This window comes from Anomaloglossus baeobatrachus, chromosome 2 (assembly GCF_048569485.1).
Source record: "Anomaloglossus baeobatrachus isolate aAnoBae1 chromosome 2, aAnoBae1.hap1, whole genome shotgun sequence".
In the NCBI taxonomy this organism is placed as follows: Eukaryota; Metazoa; Chordata; class Amphibia; order Anura; family Aromobatidae; genus Anomaloglossus; species Anomaloglossus baeobatrachus.
The window spans coordinates 738343115-738366073 of NC_134354.1; the positions used below are offsets into that span (position 1 = coordinate 738343115).

General features: G+C 50.3%; 1 protein-coding gene across 1 annotated transcript in view; it reads right to left on the reverse strand.

The window, feature by feature from the left end:
• ZMYM2 (zinc finger MYM-type containing 2) overlaps positions 1 to 22959 on the reverse strand; it is a 241936-nt gene that overhangs the window by 110045 nt on the left and 108932 nt on the right. Inside the window, exons 8-9 of the mRNA XM_075337404.1 lie at positions 11608 to 11718; positions 9223 to 9373 (exon numbers count right to left, since the gene is read on the reverse strand). Of these exons, the coding sequence (XP_075193519.1) occupies positions 9223 to 9373; positions 11608 to 11718 (262 nt within the window). The remainder of the gene's footprint in view (positions 1 to 9222; positions 9374 to 11607; positions 11719 to 22959) is intronic.

Genomic DNA, 22959 nt, shown 5'->3' on the forward strand with positions numbered 1-22959 from the left:
ATGGGTACCTCAACCTTAACAAACACCGCCGACACAAAGTGGGGTGAGAAGGGAGCATGCTGGGGGCCCTAGTATGGGCCCTCTTTTCTTCCAACCGACATAGTCAGCAGCTGCTGCTGACTAAACAGTGGAGCTATGCGTGGATGTCTGACCTCCTTCGCACAAAGCTTGAAAACTGAGCATCCCGTGTTCCCACGGGGGGTGTATAGCCAGAAGGGGAGGGGCCTTACACTTTTTAGTGTAATGCTTTGTGTGGCCTCCGGAGGCAGTAGCTATACACCCAATCGTCTGGGTCTCCCAATGGAGCGCCGAAGAAATGTAGAGTTTGAGTGCTCTCACCAGATCTAACAAGTGCAAATCCTTTTCACATTGGTGAATTGGATGAGGGCAAAAAGAGGGTAAGGAGATATCCTGATTGAGATGAAAAGGGGATACCACCTTAGGTAAAAATTCCGGAACCGGGCGCAGAACCACCTTGTCCTGGTGAAACACCAGGAAAGGGGCTTTGCATGACAATGCTGCTAGCTCAGACATTCTCCGAAGTGAAGTGACTGCTACTAGGAAAACCACTTTCTGCGAAAGGCGTGCGAGAGAAATATCCCTTATTGGCTCGAACGGTGGTTTCTGAAGAACCATCAGCACCCTGTTCAGATCCCAGGGTTCCAACGGACGTTTGTAAGGAGGGACGATGTGACAAACCCCCTGCAGGAACGTGCGTACCTGTGGAAGTCTGGCCAAGCGCTTCTGAAAAAAAAACACAGAGCGCAGAGACTTGTCCCTTAAGGGAGCCAAGCGACAAACCCTTTTCCAATCCGGACTGAAGAAAGGACAGAAAAGTGGGCAAGGCAAATGGCCAGGGAGAAAGACCCTGATCAGAGCACCATGACAGGAATATTTTCCACGTCCTGTGGTAGACCTTGGCGGACGTTGGTTTCCTAGCCTGTCTCATAGTGGCAATGACCTCTTGAGATAATCCTGAAGACGCTAAGATCCAGGACTCAATGGCCACACAGTCAGGTTGAGGGCCGCAGAATTCAGATGGAAAAGCGGCCCTTGAGACAGCAAGTCTGGTCGGTCTGGTAGTGCCCACGGTTGGCCGACCGTGAGATGCCACCGATCCGGGTACCACAACCTCCTCGGCCAGTCTGGAGCGACGAGGATGGCGCGGCGGCAGTCGGTCCTGATCTTGCGTAACACTCTGGGCAACAGTGCCAGCGGAGGAAACACATAAGGGAGTTGAAACTGCGACCAATCCTGAACTAAGGCTTCTGCCGCCAGAGCTCTGTGATCGTGAGAACGTGCCATGAATGCCGTGACCTTGTTGTTGTGCCGGGACGCCATTAGGTCGACGTCCGGCATCCCCCAGCGGCAACAGATCTCCTGAAACACGTCCGGGTAAAGGGACCATGCCCCTGCGTCCATGCCCTGGCGACTGAGAAAATCTGCTTCCCAGTTTTCCACGCCCGGGATGTGAACTGCGGAGATGGTGGAGGCCGTGGCTTCCACCCACATCAAAATCCGCCGAACCTCCTGGAAGGCTTGCCGACTGCGTGTTCCTCATTGGTGGTTGATGTAAGCCACCGCTGTGGAGTTGTCCGACTGAATTCGGATCTGCTTGCCTTCCAGCCACTGCTGGAACGCTTTTAGGGCTAGATACACTGCCCTGATCTCCAGAGCATTGATCTGAAGTGAGAACTCTTGCCGAGTCCACGTACCCTGAGCCCTGTGGTGGAGAAAAAACTGCTCCCCACCCTGACAGACTCGCGTCCGTCGTGACCACCGCCCAGGATGGGGGTAGGAAGGATTTCCCCTTCGATAATGAAGTGGGATGAAGCCACCACTGAAGGGAGGCTTTGGTTGCCTGAGAGAGGGAGACGTTCCTGTCGAGGGACGTCGGCTTCCTGTCCCATTTGCATAGGATGTCCCAATGAAGAAGACGCAGGAGAAACTGCGCGAACGGGACTGCCTCCATTGCTGCCACCATCTTCCCCAGGAAGTGCATGAGGCGCCTCAAGGGGTGTGATTGACCTTGAAGGAGAGATTGCACCCCCGTCTGCAGTGAGCGCTGCTTGTTCAGCGGAAGCTTCACTATCGCTGAGAGGGTATGAAACTCCATGCCAAGATATGCCAGCGATTGGGCCGGTGTCAGATTTGACTTTGGAAAATTGATGATCCACCCGAAACTCTGGAGAGTCTCCAGAGTCGCGGTGAGGCTGTGCTGGCATGCCTCTTGAGAGGGAGCCTTGACCAGCAGATCGTCTAAGTAAGGGATCACCGAGTGACCCTGAGAGTGGAGGACCGCAACTACTGCAGCCATGGCCTTGGTGAAAACCCGTGGGGCTGTCGCCAGGCCGTAGGCAGTGCCACGAACTGCAGGTGTTCGTCTCCTATGGCGAAGCGCAGGAAGCGCTGATGCTCTGGAGCAATCGGTACGTGGAGATAAGCATCTTTGATATCGATCAATGCAAGGAAATCTCCTTGGGACATTGAGGCGATGACGGAGTGGAGGGATTCCATCCGGAACCGCCTGGTCTTTACGTGTTTGTTGAGCAGTTTTAGGTCAAGGACAGGACGGAAAGACCCGTCCTTCTTTGGAACCACAAACAGGTTGGAGTAAAAACCGTGACCCTGTTGCTGAAGAGGAACAGGGACCACCACTCCTTCTGTCTTCAGAGTGCCCAGCGCCTGCAGAAGAGCATCGGCTCGCTCGGGAGGCGGAGATGTTCTGAAAAATCGAGTCGGAGGACGAGAGCCGAACTCTATTCTGTAACCGTGAGACAGAATGTCTCTGACTTAGACCGCCATGGATCGGAGTTCCTCTGATCCTTCTGAGGCCTTTTGTACGAGGAGAATTGGGACCTGCCCGCACCCCGAAAGGACCGAAACCTCGACTGTCCCCTCCTCTGTTGGGGTAATTTTGGTTTGGCCTGGGGTAAGGATGTTTCCTTTCCCATGGATTGTTTGATGATTTCATCCAGCCTCTCACCAAACAAACGGTCGCCAGAAAATGGCAAACCGGTTAAGCACTTTTTGGAAGCCGAATCTGCCTTCCATTCCCGTAGCCACAAGGCTCTGCGTATTGCCACCGAATTGTCGGCTGCAACCGCCGTAGGCTCGCAGAGTCCAGGACAGCATTAATAGCGTAGGACGCAAATGCCGACGTTTGAGAAGTTATGGATCTAGCCGCCAGTCTGGAGATTGGAGGATCCACCTTGGGACACTGAGTCCCGCCCAAGACCACGTCCGGGGGGAAGGGATAACGTGTATCCTTAAGGCGCTTGGAAAAAACGCTTATCTGGACAAACTCGGTGTTTCTGGACTGTCTCTCTGAAGTCGGAGTGATCCAGAAACATACTCGTTGTACGCTTGGGGAACCTGAAACGGAATTTCTCCTGCTGAGAGGCTGACTCCTCCACTGGAGGAGCCGAGGGAGAAATATCCAACATTTGATGTATGGACGCGATAAGATCATTCACTATGGCGTCACCATCAGGAGTATCAAGGTTGAGAGCGGCCTCAGGATCCGAATCCTGATCAGCTACCTCCGCTTCATCATACAGGGAGTCCCCCTTCTGAGACCCTGAACAATGTGATGAGGTCGAGGGGATTTCCCAGCGAGCTCGCTTAGGCGGTCTGGGGCTGCGGTCCGTGTCAGAGACCTCACCCTGGGATCTATGAGACACCCCGGGGGAACATTGTTGTTCCAACTGAGGGGAACCAGGGGGCAATGATTCCACAATGCCCATGGTCTGAGATACCGGTCTGAACTGCAAAGCTTCTAGAATCTTAGCTATAGTTTCAGAAAGTCTGTCAGTAAAAACTGCAAACTCCGTCCCTGTCACCTGGACAGTGTTAGCTGGTGGTTCCCCCTGGGCCCCCCTTAGCAGAGGCTCTGGCTGAGCAAGTGCCACAGGGGCCGAGCAGTGCACACAATGAGGGTCAGTGGAACCTGCCGGTAGCGAGGTCGTACATGCGGCGCAGGCAGCATAGTAAGCCTGTGTTTTGGCACCCCTGCCTCTTGTGGGTGCCATGCTGTTGTCTCCCCTGAGCAACACAATAGGGTATATAGCCAGAAATCCACCGTGCACCATACAGTGTAAAGTATAGCCTATAAACATATAATCTATAATTACACTTCAGCACAAGTGGGGCCAGCACCTCAGGTGCTGATTACCGCCCGCTTAAAGTGGTTGTGTGGCCACCAGCATCCCTGCCTGGGTCCCCCAGGGCTTGTCTCCCCTCTGCAGCGTCAGGGGAGCTGACAGGAATGGCTGCCGGCGTCCTGAGGAGAGGAGGGGGCCGTGGGCGTGACCCAGAAAGTGCGGGAACTGGTGCCCCACTGTGCACAGTGAGGGGGGTGGAGTATGCAAAGCATGCTCCAGCCCTCAGTGCTGCCGTCCTGTACAGCGTCCCGCCCTTCACCTGACTGGCAGGGCTGGGGGCGGGAAGAAAAAGAGACTAGGCCGCAAAAGCCGGGGACTCGAGTTATCAGCGCGGCCGCCGTATAAGCGCGGTCGGCGCGGAAGTCCCCGGCGCACTAACAGTCCCAGCCGCGCCGCAGTGATAACAATGGCAGCGGCGGTCAGCGCGGCAGTCCCCATACACTAACACACTCAGCGACGCTGCAGTGTGTAATGGCACAAAACGCAGTCAGCGCCGCGGTCCCCGGTGCACTAGCACACCCAGCAATGCTGGAGTGTTGCTGTGCGCGGTCCCCACGGGGACACAGAGTACCTCAAAGTAGCAGGGCCATGTCCCTGAACGATACTCGGCTCCTATCCAGCAGAGTCCTCAGGAGCTGTGGATGGAGCACGGTCTCATGTGCCTGGAGACCGATAGGATCCCACTTCACCCAGAGCCCTAAGGGGGATGGGGAAGGAAAACAGCATGTGGACTCCAGCCTCCGTACCCGCAATGGATACCACAACCTTAACAACACCGCCGACAAGAGTGGGGTGAGAAGGGAGCATGCTGGGGGCCCTGTTATGGGCCCTCTTTTCTTCCATCCGACATAGTCAGCAGCTGCTGCTGACTAAGCTGTGGAGCTATGCGTGCATGTCTGCCTCCTTCGCACAAAGCAAAAAAACTGGGGAGCCCGTGGGAGCACGGGGGGTGTATACGCAGAAGGGGAGGGGCTTTACACTTTTAGTGTAATACTTTGTGCGGCCTCCGGAGGCATAGCCTATACACCCAATTGTCTGGGTCTCCCAATGGAGCGACAAAGAAACTAGCTGTACTACCCGGCTTCGCCCGGGTTAATAACTGTTGTTAACAAAATAGAATGTATTAACATTCCCGGGATAGAATGTATAAATAGAATGTATTAACGCCCGTCTGTCTCTTTCCGTCTCTTTCCCAGTGTCTGTCTCTTTCCGTCTCTTTCCGTCTCTTTCCCAGTGTCTGTCTCTTTCCGTCTCTTTCCCTCTCTTTCCCAGTGTCTGTCTCTTTCCGTCTCTTTCCCTCTCTTTCCCAGTGTCTGTCTCTTTCCGTCTCTTTCCCTCTCTTTCCCAGTGTCTGTCTCTTTCCGTCTCTTTCCCTCTCTTTCCCAGTGTCTGTCTCTTTCCGTCTCTTTCCCTCTCTTTCCCAGTGTCTGTCTCTTTCCCTCTCTTTCCCAGTGTCTGTCTCTTTCCCTCTCTTTCCCTCTCTTTCCCAGTGTCTGTCTCTTTCCCTCTCTTTCCCTCTCTTTCCCAGTGTCTGTCTCTTTCCCTCTCTTTCCCTCTCTTTCCCAGTGTCTGTCTCTTTCCCTCTCTTTCCCTCTCTTTCCCAGTGTCTGTCTCTTTCCCTCTTTCCCTCTCTTTCCCAGTGTCTGTCTCTTTCCCTCTCTTTCCTTCTCTTTCCCAGTGTCTGTCTCTTTCCCTCTCTTTCCCTCTCTTTCCCAGTGTCTGTCTCTTTCCCTCTCTTTCCCTCTCTTTCCCAGTGTCTGTCTCTTTCCCTCTCTTTCCCTCTCTTTCCCAGTGTCTGTCTCTTTCCCTCTCTTTCCCTCTCTTTCCCAGTGTCTGTCTCTTTCCCTCTCTTTCCCTCTCTTTCCCAGTGTCTGTCTCTTTCCCTCTCTTTCCCTCTCTTTCCCAGTGTCTGTCTCTTTCCCTCTCTTTCCCAGTGTCTGTCTCTTTCCCTCTCTTTCCCAGTGTCTGTCTCTTTCCCTCTCTTTCCCTCTCTTTCCCAGTGTCTGTCTCTTTCCCTCTCTTTCCCAGTGTCTGTCTCTTTCCCTCTCTTTCCCTCTCTTTCCCAGTGTCTGTCTCTTTCCCTCTCTTTCCCTCTCTTTCCCAGTGTCTGTCTCTTTCCCTCTCTTTCCCAGTGTCTGTCTCTTTCCCTCTCTTTCCCTCTCTTTCCCAGTGTCTGTCTCTTTCCCTCTCTTTCCCTCTCTTTCCCAGTGTCTGTCTCTTTCCCTCTCTTTCCCTCTCTTTCCCAGTGTCTGTCTCTTTCCCTCTCTTTCCCTCTCTTTCCCAGTGTCTGTCTCTTTCCCTCTCTTTCCCTCTCTTTCCCAGTGTCTGTCTCTTTCCCTCTCTTTCCCTCTCTTTCCCAGTGTCTGTCTCTTTCCCTCTCTTTCCCTCTCTTTCCCAGTGTCTGTCTCTTTCCCTCTCTTTCCCTCTCTTTCCCAGTGTCTGTCTCTTTCCCTCTCTTTCCCTCTCTTTCCCAGTGTCTGTCTCTTTCCCTCTCTTTCCCTCTCTTTCCCAGTGTCTGTCTCTTTCCCTCTCTTTCCCTCTCTTTCCCAGTGTCTGTCTCTTTCCCTCTCTTTCCCTCTCTTTCCCAGTGTCTGTCTCTTTCCCTCTCTTTCCCTCTCTTTCCCAGTGTCTGTCTCTTTCCCTCTCTTTCCCTCTCTTTCCCAGTGTCTGTCTCTTTCCCTCTCTTTCCCTCTCTTTCCCAGTGTCTGTCTCTTTCCCTCTCTTTCCCTCTCTTTCCCAGTGTCTGTCTCTTTCCCTCTCTTTCCCTCTCTTTCCCAGTGTCTGTCTCTTTCCCTCTCTTTCCCTCTCTTTCCCAGTGTCTGTCTCTTTCCCTCTCTTTCCCTCTCTTTCCCAGTGTCTGTCTCTTTCCCTCTCTTTCCCTCTCTTTCCCAGTGTCTGTCTCTTTCCCTCTCTTTCCCAGTGTCTGTCTCTTTCCCTCTCTTTCCCAGTGTCCGTCTCTTTCCCTCTCTTTCCCAGTGTCCGTCTCTTTCCCTCTCTTTCCCAGTGTCCGTCTCTGTCCGTCTCTGTCCGTCTCTGTCCGTCTCTGTCCGTCTCTTTCCCAGTGTCCGTCTCTTTCCCAGTGTCCGTCTCTTTCCCAGTGTCCGCCTCTTTCCCAGTGTCCGCCTCTTTCCCAGTGTCCGCCTCTTTCCCAGTGTCCGCCTCTTTCCCAGTGTCCGCCTCTTTCCCAGTGTCCGCCTCTTTCCCTGTGTCCGCCTCTTTCCCTGTGTCCGCCTCTTTCCCTGTGTCCGCCTCTTTCCCTGTGTCTGCCTCTTTCCCTGTGTCTGCCTCTTTCCCTGTGTCTGCCTCTTTCCCTGTGTCTGCCTCTTTCCCTGTGTCTGCCTCTTTCCCTGTCTGTGTCTGCCTCTTTCCCTGTCTGTGTCTGCCTCTTTCCCTGTCTGTGTCTGCCTCTTTCCCTGTCTGTGTCTGCCTCTTTCCCTGTCTGTGTCTGCCTCTTTCCCTGTCTGTGTCTGCCTCTTTCCCTGTCAGTGTCTGCCTCTTTCCCTGTCAGTGTCTGCCTCTTTCCCTGTCAGTGTCTGCCTCTTTCCCTGTCAGTGTCTGCCTCTTTCCCTGTCAGTGTCTGCCTCTTTCCCTGTCAGTGTCTGCCTCTTTCCCTGTCAGTGTCTGCCTCTTTCCCTGTCAGTGTCTGCCTCTTTCCCTGTCAGTGTCTGCCTCTTTCCCTGTCAGTGTCTGCCTCTTTCCCTGTCAGTGTCTGCCTCTTTCCCTGTCAGTGTCTGCCTCTTTCCCTGTCAGTGTCTGCCTCTTTCCCTGTCAGTGTCTGCCTCTTTCCCTGTCAGTGTCTGCCTCTTTTCCTGTCAGTGTCTGCCTCTTTCCCTGTCAGTGTCTGCCTCTTTCCCTGTCAGTGTCTGCCTCTTTCCCTGTCAGTGTCTGCCTCTTTCCCTGTCAGTGTCTGCCTCTTTCCCTGTCAGTGTCTGCCTCTTTCCCTGTCAGTGTCTGCCTCTTTCCCTGTCAGTGTCTGCCTCTTTCCCTGGCTGCATTGTGACAGGCCAACATTCCATATAAGGGCGTGGCTACGCATTCTTCTGAAGTTCTGGCTGCACTGTGGCTCCCAGCTCCATTCGCTTTAATGGAGGCAGGTTTTTTGATGAATAACTGTAAAGTGCGGGGTTAAAATTTCCCCTTAAAACATAGCCTATGACGCTCTCGGAAGTGTGAGTGTGCAAAATTTTGTGGCTGTAGCTGCGACGGTGCAGATGCCAATCCCGGACACACACACACACACACACACACACACACACACACACACACACACACACACACCTTTATATATATTAGATAAAATCACCATCTTAGGCCTGTTTCAGACGTCAGTGATTCTGGTATGTATGTGCTTTTTTTTTTATATGTACCAGAATCACTGACATACGCAGACCCATTAAAATCAATGGGTCTGCGCAGAGATCAGTGGTTTTTCACTGACCGTGTCTCTGTGCGGCGTACACGTGTGTCCGTGATTGCAGCACGGAAACAAAGTCATTTTTTTCCTGGCATCACTGATGTCCCAGGGACCACACTATGGTGTGATCCGCGAAACACGTACCAGAAAAAAACGTATATATAAAATAAACATTTTCAACTCACCTTTCCAGCGGCGCTCTCTGCAGCTTCCAGGCCGGCTCATGCATATTCATGAATGCAGCCAGAGCCGACCCGGAAGTAGCTGCAGAGAGCGGTGGGCGGATGCTGCAGAGCCGAGGAGTTCAGCACCACGGACAGCAGGAACGGGACAGGTGAGCATACATCCATATGCAATCACGGATTGCACATGGACAACCACAGTGTGCCGTCAATCATGGCACACGAGGGACAGGCGTTTTTTACACGTCAGTAAAGAACGTCATTTTTTACTGACGAGTGAAACAGGCCTTAGTGGAATTAAAATTGTACTTTTAACTACACATGGGCAAAGGGAAGAGAAAATAAGCTATTTGGGAGAAAGGAGACTGCACATTGTTTGCAAGGAAATGCACCAAAAGTCCAAAATAAGAAACGACACAATCCGATTCTCACTTTTATGTTACATCTCAACAGCAGAACAAACCTTCACTGCAGAACGGTTTCTTGACACCGGAGAATTTCATGGTGTCGTGCAAGGTTTTCTCTTCCTGACAGTATTCACAGAAGGTAACGATGCAGTGCAGCTTCTTATAGTCCTCACAGCAGATCGTACTGCAGAACTGGGTAACTTTTTTCTGTAAAAAAACAAAAAACAAACCTGACAATTAACACAGACATGTACACTTCCTATAATCATATACCAATAAAACTCTGCTATGATTTCAATACTTCAGATGCATCGTAAAGACAAAAGGGGCCATTAACTTAAAGTGTTATTCCCATCTCCAAGATCCTATCCTAATATGTGCTAGGTGTAATAATAATTATTAATAATAATAATAATAATAATAAAAAATAATATTAGCAAACACCTCCAATTAGAAATGTTGTATAGTTCTTCTGATATTGCCATGTCTGTTACCTCATGTGCAGGGCATTGAAGGACCTTAAGTATCCATGGTTACGACCACTGAGTTAGTTGCTCGTGGTTGTAGCCATGCATACCTAAGGTGCTGCAATGCCCTGCAGATGAGTAAAGTGACAGTGAATCAGGAGAACTATACTATAAATAAATAAAATAATAATAATATTATACTACATTTCTAATTGGAGGCACTTGCTAACAATAATAATATTATTATTATTATTACTACACCTACTACATATTGTGGTAGGATCTTGGAGATGAGAATACCCCTTTAAAGGGAATCGGTCACTAGGGTTTGCTCCCCCATCTGAGAGCAGCATCATGTAGAAACGAAGACCCAGATTCAAGCGACGTGTCACTGAGCTGTTTGCTGTCATTTGGATAAAATCGATGTTTTCTCTGCTGCAGATCTAGCAGTTATACAGAGCTCATGAATATGCTGGACTACATGGCAGCAGGACAAGTAGTCCTGTAATGATAAACAGTGATTTTATCAAAATTACACATCGCTGGAATCAGGATCTCTGTCCCTATGTTATGCTGCTCTCAGATTAGGTGGCAAAAACCTTTTAAGAATAGAACCAATCTTAGCCTTGAAAGGGGTTGTCCAAACACACAAGCCGCTCGGTGAACATGTCTTATCTACTTGAATTATGAAAGCTGTCACAATTTACAGACTTCAGCAGTGTTGCAACACTATAAAAGGATTGTCCGGGATATTTACATCAATGACCTATCCTTAGGATAGTTCATCAGTATCTGACTCATGGGGGTGCGACACCCAGCACCCTTGTCCATTCACCTGTTACTGATACCGGTTGCAGCCGAATAGCTGCAGTTGCAAAGAAAAGCTCCATCCACTGAATGATAGCTGCGGCTGTGTACTACACATTCACCTCCAATTGATTTGAAAAGGTGTAGTACCCAACTGTGGCCACTATGCAATCAAGGGGCAGAGGTGCAGTACCCAACTGTGACCACTATGCAATCAAGGGGCGGAAGTGCAGTACCCAACTGTGGCCACTATGCAATGAAGGGGCAGAGGTGCAGTACCCAACTGTGGCCACTATGCAATCAAGGAGCGGAGGTGCAGTACCCAACTGTGGCCACTATGCAATCCAGGGGCGGAGGTGCAGTACCCAACTGTGGCCACTATGCAATCAAGGGGCGGAGGTGCAGTACCCAACTGTGGCCACTATGCATCTGACGGAGCTGTTTAGCTCAGCTCCACACCTGAGCACATCAGCTTGCTGCCGGCACTGGGCACCTCCACTAATCAGATACTGATGACCTGTCCTAAGGATAGGCCATCAATGTAACAGTCCCAGACAACCCATCTAACGATTAAAGGCTATAGATCATAAAATCTTAATCATAAATTCCACGCAATCAAACCAGAGTTGTGGACACAGACAGAAGAAGATGCTTGTGCAAGGAGTGTATATGGGCCCTTTGCAGTCCTGGAGTTTATCAGAATATATCTATTCATGTGTCTGCGATAATGGTTTGTCGCTTTGGAGGTAAAAGTGGCCCCCTAACCTCTAGGGCCCCTGTGTAAAAATGGCATGTCAGCCCCTGCAGTCAAAAACTACATAAGCCAATAAAACAGGAAATAAGGTCCCATGGGTCCTGGGTTCAATTCCCACCAAGGACACCATCTGCAAGGAGTTTTTATGTTCTCCCCGTGTTTGCGTGGGTTTCCTCCGGGTACTCCGGTTTCCTCCCACACTACAAAAATATACAGATAGGGACCTTAGATTGTGAGCCCCAATGGGGACAGTGTTGCCAATGTATGTAAAGTGATCTGGAATTAATAGTGCTATATACATGAATAAATATATTATTATTATTACTACATTATACAGAAGAAAAAGATGTTCTCTAAGGGATCACTCCTAGCCAAAGGAAGACAAAGTGTTATAGAAGTTGCGGGTTCCTTACCTCCCAGTCCAGTGTTACTGGTTTAGAGGAAAACACATTTTTACAGTAATTGCATTTTAGCTGAATGTCACTGACATGCTGGCCATTAGTAGAAGACTGCATGCTCATAGCCTGAAACAAAGAAAATTACTTTAAAAATATAAATTAGCTTTACCTAAAACATATTTACACAGTAAGGAGCAATCTGGTCTCAATGTTCATACAGAATACATCGCCAACATTTTCTCATAAGACACTGATATAAAAGCGTCCAATGTCTGCACAAATAGAGTACAAACAACAATTTTTTTATTTTTATTTTTTTTGCTTCCTCCAATGCTATGTATTTATGGATGCTACTCATCATTACCATGCGGTCACCTATTAGGGACATTATTTTCCCTATAACAGCGCCCTCTGCTGGTGAATGTGTAGACTGCAACATTATGGCTTACATTTATACTGTTATTTAACCATTGTTTTCTTTATTTATTTATTTATTTTTAAAATCAGATAGATTTGTATTGAACATTTTTGGTACAAACAAACAAACCACATACCTACAAATTATTTAACCATTAATTACATCATTTAAACCTACAAAAATTATACCGAAACATGATATCACAATCATTTTTATTGTTGAAAAAGATTTTTAAAACTAAAATATACAAGCGGGATAGAAGCGGAGAAAAAAAAAAAAATAGTGAAAAAATTAAACCCTGAATGGATGGATCACCAATGGATTAATTACATCATATTATAATATAAGCATATTCCCAGGTTGCTTGAGATAAACAAAGTTATTCTCTAGAATATTAAATCTACACTAATTAATGTAAAGTGTATCGGTTTGTTCCTACAGCCAAATCTAAACCACTCAGAAGCAGTGACATGCTGGATTTGATCATATGGTGTGGGTGCGGTGACCCAGAGAGAATGCTGAAACAAAGGGCAGAAGCGCGGGCCGAGCTGCACCCCCCCCTTGAGAAATCAGCTCTCCTTAAAGACATAGGCAAAACAGTGAAAGGATCAACAAAAATGACATGTGTGCGCCGTCCAACTAAAACTGGTGACAACCCAAGGAGCATGCTGCTCAGCAAAGTGTCTGCCCTTTGTTTCATCCAAGGATAGGGGTAGAAAAGGTATCTGCAGTCTAAACAATGGTGTGGATCACAGCTTGGTTGCACAATTTTAGTTAGGTACTTTTCCCTTCGTAACACTCCGGCTTTTCAGGCAGTAAAAGTTAGACGATCTGGCCAGGAGCTATGGCCATAGACTAGACTAGGCCGGCTTTTCCCAGAGATGCTACAGGTGACTAACAGGTCTATCGGTACAGGAGACATGTATCTATAATTCACAACAATGGTCCCGGGCACCCAGGACTATTCAGGAATCTTACTATTATCCCTTGCCGAATCTTCAAATTATACTCTCTAAATGTCAGAGTGTTTTAGACAAAAATATACCTGATTGCAATCGTGCAAATATGCAGTTTTAGCTTGGATAGTGCTGGTCTTAATCGCCCAGATTTTCTATAAAGGGAAAAAACTGTCACCAATTCCACAATTCCACCCCCTATAAAAAGTGGGGCCAGCACCTGTAAGCCCTGAGAGGCAGCATTCTAGAATACTGTATATACAGAACGCATGAATACTGCGAAACAGCCCAGCCATTCACCTGACCTGGATCCAATAAAAAAAAAAAGATTATGGAAGGTACTAAAAGGTCAGAGATCAAATCCTGAAGGTCCCGTGGGCCCTTTAAGGATTAGTGTTTTTTTATGCAAAAATGAAACAAAATCACACCTGAGTAATGCATGCGACTATTTTCTCCATACAGGAGTCGTCTTGAAGCGGCCATCACCAACCAAGGCTTTTGTACAAATTACTAATTACATTTCAGTAGACGTGAATAGTACTTTTTCCCAGGTGTCATTTCTCATTATTAAACAATTTATGGACACCTATGGTTTGATTTCTTTGCCTGTATGGATTGGATGGGTTGTTACAGAGATCTAGTAAGAAATTCATACACTGTGGACAGAATTATTAGGCAAGTTGTATTTTAAAGGATTTAATTGTATTTTTGATCATCATGTTCTCAATCAACCCAAAAGACTCAAATATCAAAGCTTAATATTTTTGGAAGTTGGAGGGTTTTTTTTAGATGTGGCTATCTTAGGAGGATATCTGTTTCTGCAGGTAACTGTTACTGTGCAGAATTATTAGGCAACTTAAAAAAAACCAAATCTATTCCCATCTCACTTGTTTATTTTCAACAGGTAAACCAATATAACTGCACAAAATTTACAAATAAACATTTCTGACATGCAAAAACCCCCCAAAACATTAGTGACCAATATAGCCACCTTTCTTTATGATGACACTCAGCAGCCTACCATCCATACATTCTGTCAGTTGCTTGAGCTGTTTACGATCAACATTGCGTGCAGCAGCCACCACAGTTTCCCAGACACTGTTTCGAGAGGTGTACTGTTTTCCCTCCCTGTAGATCTCACATTTTATGAGGAACCACAGGTTCTCTATGGGGTTCAGATCAGGTGAACAAGGGGGCCATGTCATTTTTTCATCTTTTAGACCTTTACTGGCCAGCCACGCTGTGGAGTAGTTGGATGCATGTGATGGAGCATTGTCCTGCATGAAAATCATGTTTTTCTTGAATACCAACTTCTTCCTGTACTACTGCTTGAAGAAGTTGTCTTCCAGAAATTGGCAGTAGGTCTGGGAGTTGAGCTTCACTCCATCCTCAACCCGAAAAGATCCCACAAGTTCATCTTTGATGATCCCAGCCCATACCAGTACCCCACCTCCACCTGGCTGGCGTCTGTGTCGGAGTGGAGTTCTCTGCCCTTTACTGATCCAGCCTCTGGCCCATCCATCTGGCCCATCAAGAGTCACTCTCATTTCATCACTCCATAAAACCTTTGAAAAAATGACATTTTTGTGTACTCACCGTAAAAGGTCTTCCTTGGAGGATTTAATTGGGGGACACAGACAGTGGGTATTATGATATCTCCAGGGAGGCGTGACACTAGATTTGCAAAAGTGTTAGCTCCTACCCCCACAGCATATACCCTTGCTAGGCAGGAAACTAGCTCAGTTTGATGTAAAAGCAGTAGGAGAAGGACAACCAAAACCACAAAGGCGGGAGCGGTGTCCCCCAATGAAAGGCTCCAAGGAAGACATTTTACGGTGAGTACACAAAGAAGGGAATTTTGTTTACTTACCGTAAATTCCTTTTCTTCTAGCTCCTATTGGGAGACCCAGACAATTGGGTGTATAGGCTATGCCTCCGGAGGCCACACAAAGTATTACACTGAAAAAGTGTAACCCCTCCCCTCTGCCTATACACCTTCCCGTGCATCACGGGCTCCTCAGTTTTGGTGCAAGAGCAGGAAGGAGGAAACTTATAAATTGGTCTAGGGTGAATTCAATCCGAAGGATGTTCGGAGAACTGAAACCATAACCAAAAGAACAATTCAACATGAACAACATGTGTACACAAAAGAACAACCAGCCCGAAGGGAACAGGGGCGGGTGCTGGGTCTCCCAATAGGAGCTAGAAGAAAAGGAATTTACGGTAAGTAAACAAAATTCCCTTCTTCTTTGTCGCTCCATTGGGAGACCCAGACAATTGGGACGTCCAAAAGCAGTCCCTGGGTGGGTAAAAGAATACCTCAATAAAAGAGAGCCGAAAACGGCCCCTTCCTACAGGTGGGCAATCGCCGCCTGAAGGACTCGCCTACCTAGACTGGCATCTGCCGAAGCATAGGTATGCACTTGATAGTGTTTCGTGAAAGTGTGCAGACTAGACCACGTAGCTGCCTGACACCTGCTGAGCCGTAGCCCGGTGTCGCAATGCCCAGGACGCACCCACGGCTCTGGTAGAATGGGCTTTCAGCCCCGAAGGAAGAGGAAGCCCCGAAGAACGGTAGGCTTCAAGAATCGGTTCCTTGATCCACCGAGCCAGAGTTGACTTGGAAGCCTGCGAACCCTTACGCTGGCCAGCGACCAGGACAAAGAGCGCATCTGAACGGCGCAGGGGCGCCGTGCGAGACACGTAGAGCCGGAGTGCTCTCACTAGATCTAATGACTGCAAATCCTTTTCACATTGGTGAACTGGATGAGGGCAAAATGAAGGTAAGGAGATATCCTGATTGAGATGAAAAGGAGATACCACCTTAGGGAGAAATTCCGGGACAGGACGCAGAACCACCTTATCCTGGTGAAAAACCAGGAAGGGGGATTTGCATGACAGCGCTGCAAGCTCCGACACTCTTCGGAGTGAGGTAATTGCCACAAGAAATGCCACCTTCTGCGAAAGACGTGATAAAGAGACATCCCTCAGCGGCTCGAAAGGTGGTTTTTGAAGAGCCATTAGCACCCTGTTAAGGTCCCAGGGTTCCAGCGGACGCTTGTAGGGTGAAACTATGTGGCAAACTCCCTGCAGGAACGTGCGGACCTGCGGAAGCCTTGCCAGGCGCTTTTGAAAAAATACTGAGAGCGCCGATACTTGTCCCTTGAGAGAGCCGAGTGACAAACCCTTGTCCATTCCGGATTGAAGGAATGAAAGAAAAATGGGTAAGGCAAAAGGCCAGGGAGTAAAACCCTTATCAGAGCACCAGGACAAAAAGATCCGCCACGACCTGTAATAGATCTTGGCGGACGTTGGTTTCCTGGCCTGTCTCATAGTGGCAATGACATCCTGAGAAACCCCCGACGACGCTAGGAGCCAGGACTCAATGGCCACACAGTCAGGTTGAGGGCCGCAGAATTCAGATGGAAAAACGGCCCTTGTGACAGCAGGTCTGTGCGGTCTGGAAGCGCCCACGGCTGACCCATCGTGAGATGCCACAGATCCGGGTACCACGACCGCCTCGGCCACTCTGGAGCGACGAGAATGGCGCGACGACAGTCGGATCTGATCTTGCGTAACACTCTGGGCAACATCGCCAGAGGAGGAAACACATAAGGGAGTCGAAACTGCGACCAATCCTGAACTAACGCGTCCGCTGCCAGAGCTCTGTGATCTTGAGACCGTGCCATGAAGGCCGGGACCTTGTGGTTGTGCCGTGACGCCATGAGATCGACGTCCGGCGTTCCCCAGCGGCGACAGATCTCTTGAAACACGTCTGGGTGAAGGGACCATTCCCCCGCATCCATGCCCTGACGACTGAGAAAATCTGCTTCCCAGTTTTCTACGCCCGGGATGTGAACTGCGGAGATGGTGGAGGCTGTGGCTTCCACCCACAGCAGAATCCGCCGGACTTCCTGGAAGGCTTGACGGCTGCGCGTGCCGCCCTGGTGGTTGATGTACGCGACCACCGTGGCGTTGTCCGACTGTATGCGGATCTGCCTGCCCTCCAGCCACCGATGGAACGCCAATAGGGCTAGATACACTGCCCTTATCTCCAGAACATTGATCTGAAGGGAGGACTCTGTCGGAGTCCAGGTTCCCTGAGCCCTGTGGTGGAGAAAAACCGCTCCCCACCCTGACAGGCTCGCGTCCGTCGTGACCACAGCCCAGGATGGGGGCAGGAAGGATTTTCCCTGCGATAGAGAAGTGGGAAGAAGCCACCACTGAAGAGAGGTTTTGGCTGCAAGGGAAAGAGAGACGTTCCTGTCGAGGGACGTCGACCTCCTGTCCCATTTGCGGAGAATGTCCCATTGGAGTGGGCGCAGATGGAACTGCGCGAAGGGCACTGCCTCCATTGCTGCCACCATCTTCCCCAGGAAGTGCATGAGGCGCCTCAAGGGGTGTGACTGACCCCGAAGAAGAGATTGCACCCCTGTCTGCAGCGAAAGCTGTTTGTCCAGCGGTAGCTTGACTAACGCTGACTGTGTATGAAACTCCATCCCAAGGTAAGTCAGTGATTGGGTCGGTGTCAACTTGGACTTTGGGAAGTTGATGAGCCACCCGAACTGCTGGAGAGTCGCCAGAGCGACGGTCAGGCTGTGTTGACACGCCACCCGGGAGGGTGCCCTGACTAGGAGATCGTCTAAGTAAGTGGCCCTGAGAGTGTAGGACCGCCACAACGGATGCCATGACTTTGGTGAAGACCCGTGGGGCTGTCGCCAGGCCGAAAGGCAGTGCCACGAACTGAAGGTGTTCGTCCCCGATGGCGAAACGCAGCAAGCGTTGATGTTCGGGTGCGATCGGCACATGGAGATAAGCATCCTTGATGTCGATTGATGCTAGGAAGTCTCCTTGTGACATCGAAGCGATGACCGAGCGGAGAGATTCCATCCGAAACCTTCTGGTGCTCACATGCCTGTTGAGCAGTTTGAGGTCCAGAACGGGACGAAATGATCCGTCCTTCTTTGGCACCACGAACAAGTTGGAGTAGAAGCCGTGACCATGTTCCTGAGGGGGAACGGAAATCACCACTCCTTCTGTCTTCAGAACGCCCACAGCCTGAAAAAGTGCGCCGGCCCGAGAGGGGGGCGGAGATGTTCTGAAGAAGCGAGTCAGAGGACGAGAGCTGAACTCTATCCTGTAACCGTGAGACAGAATGTCTCTCACCCATCGGTCTTGGACATGTGGCCACCAGGCGTCGGAAAAGCGGGAGAGCCTGCCACCGACCGAGGATGCGGTTCGGGGAGGCCGAAAGTCATGAGGAGGCCGCCTTGGAGGCAGTGCCTCCGGCGGTTTTTTGGGGGCGTGACTTAGACCGCCACGCATAGGAGTTCCTCTGGCCTTTCTCTGGCCTGTTGGACGAAGAGGATTGGAACTTGGCTGAGGGCCGAAAGGACCGAAACCTAGGTTGTATTTTCCGTTGCTGAGGTCTCTTCGGTTTGGGCTGGGGTAAGGACGAGTCCTTTCCCTTGGATTCCTTAATAATCTCATCCAATCGTTCGCCAAACAATCGGTCGCCAGAAAACGGCAAACCGGTTAAGAACTTCTTGGAAGCAGAGTCTGCCTTCCATTCGCGTAGCCACATGGCCCTGCGGACTGCCACAGAATTAGCGGATGCCACCGCTGTATGGCTAGCAGAGTCCAGGACGGCGTTCATGGCGTAGGACGAAAAAGCCGACGCCTGAGAAGTCAAGGACGCAACTTGCGGAGCAGAGGTACGTGTGACTGCATTAATCTCAGACAGACAAGCTGAGATAGCTTGGAGTGCCCACACGGCTGCAAAGGCCGGGGCAAAGGACGCGCCTGTGGCTTCATAGATGGATTTCACCAGGAGCTCTATCTGCCTGTCAGTAGCATCCTTGAGCGATGAGCCATCCGCAACCGATACTACAGATCTAGCCGCCAGTCTAGAGACTGGAGGATCCACCTTGGGACATTGAGCCCAACCCTTAACTACGTCAAAGGGGAAGGGGTAACGTGTGTCATTAAGGCGCTTAGTAAAGCGCTTGTCCAGAAATGCTCTGTGCTTCTGGACAGCATCTCTGAAGTTAGAGTGATCGAAAAACGCACTGCGTGTACGTTTGGGAAACCTAAACTGGTGTTTCTCCTGCTGCGAAGCCGACTCCTCTATAGGTGGAGGTGGGGGAGAAAGATCTAGCACCTGGTTGATGGACGATATAAGATCATTTACTAAGGCGTCCCCCTCAGGTGTATCAAGATTGAGGGCAACGTCAGGGTCAGAGCCCTGAGCTGCGACGTCCGCCTCGTCCTCCAGAGAGTCCTCAAGCTGAGACCCCGAGCAGCGTGAGGAAGTCGGGGAAGATTCCCAGCGAGCCCGCTTAGCCGGTCTGGGACTGTGGTCCGTGCAGGAGTCCTCCACGTGAGACCTAGGGGCCACCCCGGGAGCGCGCTGCGGCGCAGACAGAGAGGGGCCTGGAGGCGATGATCCAACAGTGCCCGGGGCCTGTGTAAGGACCGGTCTGGACTGCAAGGCTTCTAGTAGCTTGGCAGACCATTTGTCCATAGACTGAGCCATGGATTGTGAAAGTGACTCAGAGAGTTTCTCAGCAAAAACTGCAAACTCTGTCCCTGCCGCCTGGACAGTGGAAGCAGGAGGGTCTGCCTGAGCCGAGGGGCCCACTAGTGACCGAGGCTCCGGCTGAGCAAGTGCAACAGGGGTCGAGCATTGCTCACAGTGAGGGTAGGTGGAACCCGCAGGTAACATAGCCCCACAAGAGGTACAGGTTGCAAAAAAACCCTTTGCCTTAGCGCCCTTGCTCCTCGTGGACGACATGCTGTTGTCTCCTAGGAGAGAGATCACTGAGGGTATATAGCCAAAAGGTAAACAACCCGGCCGAAAAGAAAGAATTATATACATATATATATATATATATATATATATATATATATATATATATATATATTATTATATATATATATATATATATATATATATATATTATTATATATATATATATATATATATATATATATATATATATATTCCCTCACCCTAGGGGGACCAGCACCGGGTGACCGGTGTGGCTTACCGACCGCCCAAAGCGGAGTGTGTGTCCACCAGATTCCCTGCCTTAGGTCTCCCAGAGCTGCAGAGCTCGTTCCTGAAAATCCTCCACCGGCAGAATGTGTGTAAAAATGGCTGCCGGAGCTCTCAGGGGAGGAGGGAGCCGTGGGCGGCGACTAGAAAAGTGCGGGAATCTGGGGCCCCACAGTGATCAGTGAGGGGGGGAGGAAACAAAGTATGCTCCAGCCCTCACTGCCGACGTCAGGTCGGCCGTCCCGCCCTTACCCCTGACTGGCAGGCCCGGGGGCGGGAGTTATGGTACTAGGCCGCAATGAAGCCGGGGACTAAATTTAATACCGCGGCCGACAAACAGGCTCGGTCGGCGCGGAAGTCCCGGTCTTCACAAACCAGCAGCTGCTGCAGCGTCCGTGAAACAAGCGCTCCATGCACAGTCCCCATGGGGACACAGAGTACCTTATAGATGCAGGGCCCTGTCCCTGAGGATACATAGACTCATGTCCGGCAGATTCCCACAGGGGCTGCGGAGGGAGCCCGGTCCCAGTAAATGGACGGCCGGTCAGGATCCCACTTCTCCCAGAGCCTCTAAGGGATGGTGAAGGAAAACGGCATGTGGCTCCAGCCTCTGTACCCGCAATGGGTACCTCAACCTTAACAGCACCGCCGACGTAGTGGGGTGAGAAGGGAGCATGCCGGGGGCCCTGTGGGGGCCCTCTTTTCTCCAACCGATAAAATCAGCAGCTGCTGCTGACTAAAATGGGAATGCATGAGTGGATGTGTGCCTCCTTCCACACAAAGCATAAAACCGAGGAGCCCGTGATCCACGGGAGGGTGTATAGGCAGAGGGGAGGGGTTACACTTTTTCAGTGTAATACTTTGTGTGGCCTCTGGAGGCAGAAGCTATACACCCAATTGTCTGGGCCTCCCAATGGAGCGACAAAGAAAATGTCATTTCCTTTCTCGCCTTTTCATTGGGGGACACAGACAGTGGGACATCCCAAAGTAGTCCCTGGGTGGGAGCTGAACTATTAACTAGTGTATAACATCAGACTAAGAGCTAACGACTGCAACTGCAGTGAACACACATCAAAACACTGTCAAAAACCGAGCAGTGGCCACTTATAAATGGGCCACTGCCGCCTGAAGGACTTGTCTTCCAAGAGCAGCATCCGCGGAGGCATGCGTATGCACTCTGTAGAATTTTGTAAACGTGTGCACACTGGACCAGGTAGCGGCCTTGCAAACTTGGGCCGCCGAAGCCTGATGGCGGATAGCCCAGGAGGCACCCACTGCTCGTGCAGAGTGGGCCCGCACAGATTGAGGAGGAACAACACCTCGTGTTTTGTAAGCCTCACAGATGGCAGTCCTAATCCATCGAGAAATCGTGGATTAAGAAGCCGGATTGCCCTTTTTGTGTCCTTGTGAGAGGACGAAGAGGGCATCAGACTTGCGCAACGGCGCTGCTCTGGAGATGTAGATCCACAGAGCCCTGACGAGATCAAGAGTGTGAAGGACTTTTTCAAAAGAGTGGACCGGGACCGGGCAGAATGACGGGAACACAATGTCCTTGTTTAAGTGGAAAGAAGATACGACCTTCGGGAGAAAAGCAGGGGAAGGCCGAAGGACCATCTTATCATGATGGAAAATCAGGTAAGGTGAGTGACATGAAAGGGCCGTCAGTTCGGACACTCGCCTGATAGAGGTAATGGCGACTAAAAAGGCAACCTTCCAGGAAAGTCGTTGAAGAGAGATTTCTCTCAGAGGTTCGAATGGAGGAAGATGAAGAGCTCCGAGAACCAGATTCAGATCCCAGGGATCTAAGGGGTGGCGATAAGGAGGGACCAAATGCGCCACCCCTTGAAGAAAGGTACGGACCTGAGGTCGAGAAGCCAGCAGCTTCTGGAAAAATACTGATAAGGCAGAAACTTGTCCTTTAAGGGTACTGAGAGCTAGACCCGAGTCCAAACCGTCTTGCAGAAAGGCAAGAACATTAGGGATTGAAAAGGTATGGGGCGACCGATTATGACGGTCACACCAGGAAAGATGTCTTCCAGGTCCTGTGGTAGATACTGGCGGAGGAGGGCTTCCGAGCATTAAGCATGGTATGAACCACCTGATTTTGCTAGAATCAAGGATTCAAGCGCCACGCCGTCAAATGCAGCTGTATTCTGGTGGAATATTGGACCTTGCGACAGAAGATCCAGGCGGTTGGGAAGACGCCAGGGAGTGTCGCCGAGCAGTTGGAGAAGCTCCGGGTACCAGGCTCTCCTGGGCCAGTCAGGGGCCACGAGGATCACCGGGATTCCCTCCGCTTTGATTTTCTTGATTACTCTCGGAATGAGAGGAAACGGAGGGAAGATGTAGAGTAGGTGAAACTGCGACCACGGAAAGACTAGAGCGTCGGAGCCGAGCGCTAGCGGGTCTCTCGACCGGGATATGAAGGGATGTATTTTGGCGTTCATCCGAGAAACCATGAGGTCCACATCTGGGAGTCCCCAACGAAGAGTGATCTGATGGAACACTTCGTCGTGGAGGGACCATTCCTCTGCCGCTAGACCTTGCCTGCTGAGAAAGTCTGCGGCCCAGTTGTCTACCCCCAGAATATGGACAGCTGAAATAATGGGAATGTGCATCTCTGCCCAAAGAAGAATCCTGAATACTTCTTTCATCGCTGCCCTGCTGCGAGTTCCTCCCTGACTGTTGATGTAAACCGCAGCCGTGGCATTGTCTGACTGGATCCGAACAGGGAGGCCCAATAGTAAGGGTTGAAAATTCTGAAGGGCCAAAAATATGGCTCTGATCTCCAGAACATTGATGTGCAGGGAGCGCTCAGAAAGAGACCGGCATCCGTGAACAGTGTAGTGGAGAAACACCGCCCCCCAGCCCATCCTGCTGGCATCCGTCGTGACTACTTGCCAGTGGACCGGGCGGAAGGACTTCCCTTGAGATAG